Raw genomic sequence first — 9,550 nt, 5'->3', positions numbered from 1 at the left:
TTAAAAATGGCCCTTTTGGATATAATTTATTATAAAACTAGTCCCTTGTGTAAAATAAATTACAAAACAGCCCTTTCTTTTAAATATAAAGTATTTCAAAAACAAGTCCATTTGACTTAAAATATTATAAAAGTAATCCCAGACTTTATTATAACTCAAAAAGACGTCAAGATGTGGTTTCTCACGTGAAGCTTCACCAAAATCAATCGATCGAGATCACGCATCGAATGTGAGTTTCTACGGCCCATCTTTTATAGTTTTAATATTTGGGAGATAATACATGCGTCTCTAATTAAGTTTTGTTGATTTACAAATTGTATACGTTAAAATAGCATCATATTTCGATATTAGTCAAACGCTTATGAAATAGCAAATCTAAAATGTATAAATCTTCAATAAATCGCATAAGCTATAGTAGAATGCTATAAATGACATAATTATCCCTCTTTGTAATATATTATTTAACAATGTTAAAAATCACAATATTTTATGTAAATTGCTATAATAACACGAGTTGGTATTGTAAATCACAAAGATGACGATTTTAATATGTATGAGTTAAAGCATTGATTGGAAGTATGAAAAAATATACAAATGACCAAAATATTATTCGAGCATAAAACAAAAGTACATTGTCATATTAAATGGGACGACCAAGATTATGAAAATATATAATTATTAGTTTAAAGTATTTAAAATTAACTTTTAATATATATAAATTGTGTAAAAATGAATGTAAAATTTATTAACATATTTTTATATTAAATATAAAAAATATAACTCATTCTACTAAGTTATGGATTTTATTGCGATAAATAACAGAGTCAACTTCAGAACTTAAGAGTCGCTATTTGCGACACATTACATTGTATTAATCACGCGAATTATAAATATTATGGAATTGTTGGTTTCACATTGGTTGAAACCTAGAAAATATTATCAAGACAGTCGTTATGTTGTCCAAATTTCGTCACGGCAGATAATAAAATTTGGAAATATGTTAAGTTTTATGAATCTCAAATACCATAAGACTTCAACCAATAATTAATCCTAAACACCAAATAATTATAGGTGACCGATATCTTATAATGGGAAGTTAAGATTATGATGCCTAGACATATTGTTAGTCACACCCACGGGACGTTCTATATGAGCTATGTTTATTCTAAAAGCTTTATGAGTTAGGATCATTTCCTAAGCTGCATGGGCTATGTTTGTCACAATTCTAAGACCATACATCTTAGTGGAAATTCCTCTGTGTCATAACTGTTAATTTGTATTGGAACGAGGAACGTCAGGTATAAGCTCAGGATTGCATACTTATATGGGTTGACATCCTGCCACCGGTTGCTAGCTACAACCATCGGCTGACGAGTCGAAACAGGCGTTGGCATTTCCTAAATGATAAAGTCCCCAAGAATGAGCAAACTTGGGTGTGGACTTTCAACACTAAAACTTGCAAGCGCTGGTGCAGAGGTGTACATCATAGTTCGGTTATGACCTCATCATAGATCTCGGGTTTGCCTTGTTACCGTATAGAATCGATATTAGGTTTATACGGGGTTTTGTTCAGCGATACTAGTGGAAAGAGATTTTATATAGTAGGATAGCTTGTGGCTCAAAACGATAAGTGTTAATACCAGAAATTAAGTCATATAACACGTAATTAATACCATGACACGACTGATTAAGGTTTAATAACTTACAATTAATAAGTCGTTATTATAAACCTTTTGTTTTATACGAAAATATAATATTTACGTGGGAGGAGTTTGCCCTACTGGTTAAGTGTCGATTTCTAAATTAAGATAATACTTAATTAATACTACAACACGAATTTTCAAAGTTTATAAACTCGAAACTTATGAGTTTTACATATAAACTATGCAAATGCTTGTACCGGGTTTTCAAGAGTAGATTTGGATATTTTATGTTTTCACAAAGAGTGATGACTTTCTTTTATATAAATTAGCATTCAAAATATTTATATAAAAACATTTTTGGTCATGAGAACCGTAAAGATTTGTTATAAATTTGATTTACTTATATATTCAACAAATGGTCATTTTTGGATTTGAGCAAACGATATATTTTTAAATGAGTTCAAATACATTTTTAAAACTCGTTTAGTTTTATACTTTCAATAAAAATATACGTATTTATACAACCTGATCAACCAGAGAAATTTTATAAAACACTTTTGGATTATAAAAATACTATGTGTCAAAACCTGTAGAACTCACTAACAATTTTTATTGACGTATTTTAAATGCATGTATTCTCAGGTTATTTAGCAGGTCGGATGTGTTTGCTCGGAAGACTCACCGTCATTTTTATTATACCTTTGTAAACACCGAACTGTTAGGCGTGTGTCGCGATTTAGCAATAGTCATTGTCAATGAAATTTCTATTTCGGTAATAATAGAAGATTATATTTGTACTATTCAATATATGTTAAATAAATGTGATTACTAATTTACGTCGCACACCTCGACGTTTCTGCCGATGGACGGGGGTGTGACAGGAAGGTTTTCAAGCTTCATGAAAAAACCGAGTATAAACAAAGTGATGATGATCATACATTGTTTGTTAAAAACAATGGAAAAGTGACTACTCTTATCGTGTATGTTGACGATATGGTAGTCACTGGAAATGACCCAGATGAAATGGCGAATCTTCAAACTACACTTGAAATGGAGTTTGAACTAAAGGATCTTAGACACCTAAAGTATTTCTTGGGTATCAAAGTAGCCAAATCGAAATATGGAATCTTTATATGTCAACATAAGTATATACTAGATCTACTAACTGAAACTAGGATGATGGATTGCAAGCCTATTGAAAAGCCAGTTGAGATGAACCACATGTTGTCAATTCTCCTAGATCAAGTTCCAATGAAGAAAGAAAGGTATCAAAGACCGGTTGGAAAGCTCATATACCTCTCTCACACCAAGCCAGACATAGCCTATGTTGTGAGTGTAGTTAGTCGGTTCATGCAAGCTCCAAGCGAAGATCATATGAATGTATTGTATAGAATTTTTAAGTACCTTAAATCCTCTCCTGGTAAGGGCTTATTTTTTTTTTTGGAAAGAATCGAGATCACCAAGTGTGTGGATACATGGATGCAGATTGGGCAGGAGATCGAACGGGTGGAAAGTCCACCTCGGTGTACTTACATTTGTAAGGGGAAATATGTTTACATGGAGAAGAAAGAAACAAAAAGTGGTCTCAAGATCAAGCTTTGAGGATGAATTTCAAGGAATAGTACACGGTGTGTGCAAACTAATTTGGATTAGGGGAATTTTGAAGGACTTGGCTATCGACTTAATATCCCCTATGCAGCTACATTGTGATAACCAAGCTGCTGTGAATATAGCTAACAACCCACTTCAACACATCACAACATAACCAAACACGTAGAAATTGATCGACATTTCATTAAGGATTACCTTGAGAAGAAAATTATGGAACTTCATATGTTGAGTAAAAAATACCAGCTTATGGATATGTTAACGAAAGAAGTTTCTAGGAGAGTATTTTACTACTCTCTTAACAAGTTGGGAATGTTGGATATATATTCTACACCTTAAGGGGGAGTGTTAGTGAGAGTTAAACTCGAAAACTTAGTTTTGCTTAGTTGTAGGATGTTGTGCATTTCCTATATTGATCCTTGAATTAAGGCTATACCATAGATAGTTAGTGATTCCTTGTATTTATATAGATGGCATGGTTCTTCTAACCTCCGGTTCTTAATGCAACAATGTCAAACTTCCTTGACAGTTGTTAATAGGGCCAGACCATGTGACCGCTTTCTCCTTCCCACTTGTGTCTCCTAACTAGGTTCTCTCTCCTGAGACGCCCCCAATATCTCATGAGTCCGAATGGCTGCAACCCGCTCTTCGATCCAAATGACAAAACTATCAGTTGTTTGTCTAATAATATTAGGCAACTCCTCCAGTAAGATCTTCTGAGACCTCATGAACAATCTCGTAGGTCCGCGTTGTCTGAGCCAATCTCAGAGCTCTCCACTCTAAGTCGTGTAATCGATATTCTGTTAAATATAAAAATAACTCATCACCACCTATTAAGGTGTTACCATTACACTATTCTTTATCTGCTTTCTCACTGGCATCCCCGATGATCCTTTCCAATTGCACACGACGTCATTGTTGTAATCATCTTTAGCGCCTCATCGACATATAGTCCAGTAGCATATCCCGAAGCACCATTTCTCGTAGACATTGACCTGCACTCAGCTCCTTGGATTCCCCCGTGACTTTTCTTGGCTTGGGCGTGGATCCTTTGCTTTTGATAGCAGGGGCCCTACTTCTATCGTCCACACTGATCAATGCATGTTCCAATGTCCATCTCGAAGTAACGAAGTCACTTCTCGCTGACGACTCTAGCGATGTGTCATATCCCAACACATGTCAACATCCTCCTAGTTCACTCGGACTCCCACCCCACCCTGATACTCTACCGAAAAGAAACTCTCTTTAATGCTAATTAACTACCTCGTGAATACTATTACATGCAACTAAAACTAAGCAGTCTTTTGGAGATCTCACACTACAATGGTTGTAATCAAACAAGAGCTGCGAAATAGAGCTAAACCAATAGTTTAAGGCCATTTAATTCTAGGGGCATGCAACTTAACATGTTCATTAGATAACTAATTAAAACTAACAAGTATTCTTAAAAGCACAAAGCATTTTGCAAATAAACAGTAAAAAAAACATGCCATACCGGCATGTACATAATAATCTCATATTCAAAACAATAACAAGCTATGAACACTTTCCCTTTTTACCTCTGGCCCCGGCTGACTGTACACATGCGCTTGCGGTCACCTTATCAAATCTTTCATTTAGTTTTCATAAAATTTATTTTAGAAAAATAACTTTTAAGCTGCAAACTTGAGTTCAATATTCACTAAAATGAGTCTGATTCTCTCAAACTTTTAGAAAAATAACTAGGCTTGCAAACTTTTGCAGAAAAAACGATAAAGTTGATATTACATATATCATTGATGGAGAAACTAGCATAAGAAATATAAAAAAGGGCTGCAAAAGAGCAAGTAAGAGATGTTTTATGTTTATTGCTCGAATGTTTCTTGGATAAATTATAATCAAGACTCAACGTATTCATTCCTTTAACTTTTTCCTTCATTAGATGTTTAGAAAATAGGTGCCTTTCCAAGAAACTATTTCAATGTAATGGGTGCTATAGTTTGGGTATTTAGTATGATGTATTTTGTATACTATAGTGACCATGTGACATGTACATTACCTTGAGCAAATGAGAGAGGTTGTCAGTGACCATCATTTTTATGAATGCCTCCGAACTTTATATAATGAATATGTGAATATCTCCTGTTGAAAATTATGAAGGAACTAGCAAAGTGTAAGTATATAAAGACATAGCACAATCTTTACAATCATAGAAAGATCCATGAGGATTCAAATCCTCTTCAAAAAATTACACATGAATATTCCTTCTTATGGTTCTCAATCGGAAGGTAACTTAGTTGCATGCATGAGATGCATGTATTTCATACTTGTGCCTAATTCTTTCGGATAATAACAAAGCATATTGAGTATGTATATGAAAATAACACGTATATCAATTTAGGTATGTTAAAAGATAACATTTAAATGATACCCATTGAGTTTTTCTACTGTGAAGATTATGTTGTGTATGTTGTCATGTGGTAGTCATACTAGTTGTTGTGATGGATTATGATTTTACGTTTCGAATCAACCAAGTAGTCTTAACCTTAAAAGTATTCAAAGTTTTTGAAGATTACGAACATGCAAAAGACCTGAAAAATATTCCAAAATTTCAAGGACTAAATATATGTGCTTGTTTGTTTTTGCTCCTCAAAAGGGTGCAGATATGATAATACATGTAATCTAAGTTCTCATATTTATTGGATTTCTATATTGAAAATAGGAAACTGAAACAAAAACAATAAAAATAATGGATATGAATATTGCATAGTTAACTACTTTCATTGTTAGTTATAAATAGATGTTTGAAACAAAAACAATACTAGATCAGATATGAATAGTCAGCTACTTTCACTATTATAATTAAATGTTTGACTTACTAATATTGAACAAAAAGATTGCAAGAGTTTAGCAAACATATGTTGATATTAAAAATTTTATTGTACCATTTTACACAACATAAAAGAGGGGAAAATACAACAAAGTGTAGCAACAATAACAAATCTTACTGTGGTTTGAAGCATATGGAAGATACCATAAGAGGTTGTTTGATAGTTGTTGATTAAGGGAGTCAATGTTCGATTTAATCATAATCAGCCTCTTATCATCTTATCAGACCCAGTAAGAGGTGATATAAGAGTCATATCAGAAGCTATATGACCGAAACAGAAGCTTCTAATAGTGGTATCAAACAATCAGGATCTAATCCTGGCCCAGTCAGACCTGCTAAGAGCAAGAGGCATATCAAACAACCCCTAAATACTTCATATTGTGTTGTGTCGCACACAACAGCTGTAATGAATTGCAAACTTGCACTCGAGACATTTAAAGATCATTTGGAACTGTAATGTGTAAGGGCATATTTCACACTTTCCATCTGACTTACGACCTTGAGCAAATAAGAGAGGGTGTTGGTGGCTATTAGTGCTATGAATGTCTCCAAACTTTATATTCACGAAACCATGAATACCTCGTTGATAGTCGGAATAGGTTTCTGTCTCACACTCAAGTATTAATGGAGCACAAGCAGTATGTATAGACTGAGCACAATCTTGACAATGATAGAAAGCGTCATGAGGATTCAAATCCTCCTCACAAATTTCACAAAAGTATTCACTCTTATGGTTCTCAATCGGGAGGTAGCTTAGGTTCATGGGATGCTTCTTGTCATACTTGTGTCTGATTGTCTCGGCTAATAACAAAGCACATTCAGGATGTATAAAAATATGACATGTGTTGCAACGAAATGAAAGTGGACCTCCAGCATAATGTCTGAAACACATATGGCAAGTATCCGTAATTTTTCCTTGAACTATTGAAAGAAGGTGATTTGGGTGAGCTTTATGTGTGATTTCTTTAGGTATAAACCCACAGGTAACATCAACATAGAATCCGCATTCGACACAACAATATGCAAATCCATTGCAAGGAAGACGACAAACCTCACAATAAAACACACCGAAAAAGAAAGGAAGAGCATTTGAGTACATGAGAAGAAGTGTATGTTTTGGGTGACCCGGGTTGTTTTTTATTTTTGGGGGTAGTCGAGTGCACCATTCATGCAGAGCGAAGTTGCAATGCCGAGCACACTTGTAAAATGGCATGGTTTCCATTATTGGTCTGAGACATCCGTTGCACAACAGTTGGGTCTTTTTCATTGGGTCATGACACACTACCGGTAACAAAGAGGAGGTTTGTGCATGATCAACTAGAATTAGAGGGTGTGGATGACTCATGTGTTTTAGGTTTACCTCATAACTTGTTCCGGTTTCTTGGAAGAACAAGTGTTTTGGTATGCTGTATGTTTCATCAGGGAATGGAAGATGAACAAGACGGGGATAGTCAATATCTTTATAGTTTTTGTGTGTTCTGCCAGAGTCTGATAAATTGAAAATTGGAACAATGAGGTTGGTTGGTGATCAGTTAATTAGTATATCTCAAATAAAGCTACATATAAAATTTTTAACAGTGAATGGTAATGATAATGAAAAGAAAGGATAGATCCATTTACCAGCAGGCAAGAAGATGGACATGAAAGGCTCCCTTCTTGATGTTGCACAATCCAAATGAGCATAGTACATACATTTATCGCATTTGTAAATCCAAAGATTCTCTATACTATAGAAATCACCACCACATACTCTGCATCCAGGATAATGTTTAGCCTTTTGATCTTCTATAGGGAAGGAGTATGAAATAGTGAGTGGATGGGTATGATAAAAAGTATCATCCGTGGTGTGTTGGATTAGCAAAGATTTTGGTAGGAAAGCACATTCATTGTGTATGGTGAAGCCATCACAAATGGTACATTGAAAGAAGACCCCTTTATGTTCTTTCCCACAAGCCTTGCAGTTGCACAAAATAGGTTGAGAGATGGCACAAATTAGCGAGTGTGGGTGGCACGGATGATGAATGATCTTTTTTCCTACTTCCACAGCACACTTTAAATCAATGAAGAAACGACATTCAAAGCAACAGTAACACATTTCATCTGGCTCGTGCATACTATGACAAATACGGCATGACCAATTAGAAGGAAATATAAACATGGTAAGAGGATGTGGGTGAAATGTGCTCTCCAAACTTGTCGACAGCTCACCACAGAATTTGTGAAGCGAGACCTTATCACATGATGGACCTCCTTTCATACATTTGTAGTAGTGCCTGTGGTACATGTTGATTACTTGGTCACACCTGCCACATGCAACTTCAGAAAAGCCCTCTTTCTTTACTGGATCACCACCACCACCATCACCATCATCATCGTCATCTTCTTCTTCTTCATATTGTAGCTGCAAATCAACGAGCGTTAGTGGATGCTCGTGTTCAGGTACTTCAAGTGCCTCCATGATAATTATATCTTTCTTTACAATAAAAATGTTAAGACTCCCTATCCTATTTATAACAAATAAAGAGAATATATGTGGCAATTTTTTTCTAAAGCAGCAATCAGTTAAAGTTTGTTAAATGTGGTTCCTTGTAGGAATTTAATTCGCTTTTGTAACTTACCAACTAAGCTTTCCTATTTGTCCCTTATAAAATGGAATTTCTCATAATTATTGTTATATCAAGAAAATTGTATAATTTATGATGTATTTTTATGATTGTTTTTACATCGGTAAATAAAAAATACGGTTAACAAAAATATGATATTGTAATATGTACATTGTTATCTCAAGGTCTTCAAAATTCTGAAAACAGGTTCACATTTTGTTGTTCTTTTCAAGTTTCATAGGAAAAGGAATAAACACAACTCAAACACACAAACCGACAAAAGCATGATTATTTTCTTTTTTTCTTTATCATTAATACCACCTCTTCAATAAGTAAGGAATACATCCCATAGGAAGAGATGATATTGACTATTCATGCCTTAAAATAGAATTTGAGTATAAACTGCATTGCGTTTAATGCCTGACTATTTTAAACATTGGTAAATACAAAATATGATATTGTAATGTGTACATTGTTTTCTCTAAAGTCTTCACTATTCCAGATTCAATTTCATGTTTTGTTCGTGTTTTCAGTTTAATACATAAGGAATGAACACATTTGAAACACACAAAAGCATAATTTTTTTCCTTATTCTTTATCTTTAGGACCACCTCTTTAATAAGTAACGAATGAATCCCAATTTTAAGTTGGATATTAATCTTGCTTTTTTACTTGGTATAGAGGTTTGAGTTTAATCGAACATTTTGACTGTTTAAAGCACCCAAAGTCAATTGAAAATTTTCAAATGGGATGGTTTCCTTTGATCCGTAAACAAAATATATAGAAACGTTGAATAAAATAATAATACAAATGATTTATAATCTTAA

At 34.1% G+C, this 9,550-nt stretch overlaps 1 protein-coding gene across 1 annotated transcript; it reads right to left on the bottom strand.

The window, feature by feature from the left end:
• Positions 1-6,173: 6,173 nt before the first annotated feature.
• LOC145132910 (uncharacterized) lies at positions 6,174-8,581 on the bottom strand. The gene is made up of 2 exons (XM_079067863.1): positions 7,741-8,581; positions 6,174-7,608 (listed from the first exon to the last, which is right to left on the bottom strand). Exons 1-2 carry the CDS (start codon positions 8,576-8,578, stop codon positions 6,494-6,496), a joined length of 1,953 nt encoding a protein of 650 aa, XP_078923989.1. The 5' UTR covers positions 8,579-8,581; the 3' UTR covers positions 6,174-6,493.
• Between the last annotated feature and the right edge of the window lie 969 nt (positions 8,582-9,550).

This window comes from Lactuca virosa, chromosome 8 (assembly GCF_052849685.1).
Source record: "Lactuca virosa cultivar CGN04683 chromosome 8, Lactuca_virosa_CGN04683_v6, whole genome shotgun sequence".
Lineage (NCBI taxonomy): Eukaryota > Viridiplantae > Streptophyta > Magnoliopsida > Asterales > Asteraceae > Lactuca > Lactuca virosa.
The sequence above is the reverse complement of the archived record's forward strand: the minus strand, read 5'-3'. Positions and strand labels throughout refer to the sequence as shown.

Bases quoted from the DNA above. Each gene is read 5' to 3' on its own strand.
- LOC145132910 (XM_079067863.1), bottom strand. From the start codon at position 8,578: ATGGAGGCACTTGAAGTACCTGAACACGAGCATCCACTAACGCTCGTT. The intron at 7,609-7,740 runs GTAAATGGATCT...TCAATTTATCAG, and splicing joins GTCCATCTTCTTGCCTGCTG to ACTCTGGCAGAACACACAAA.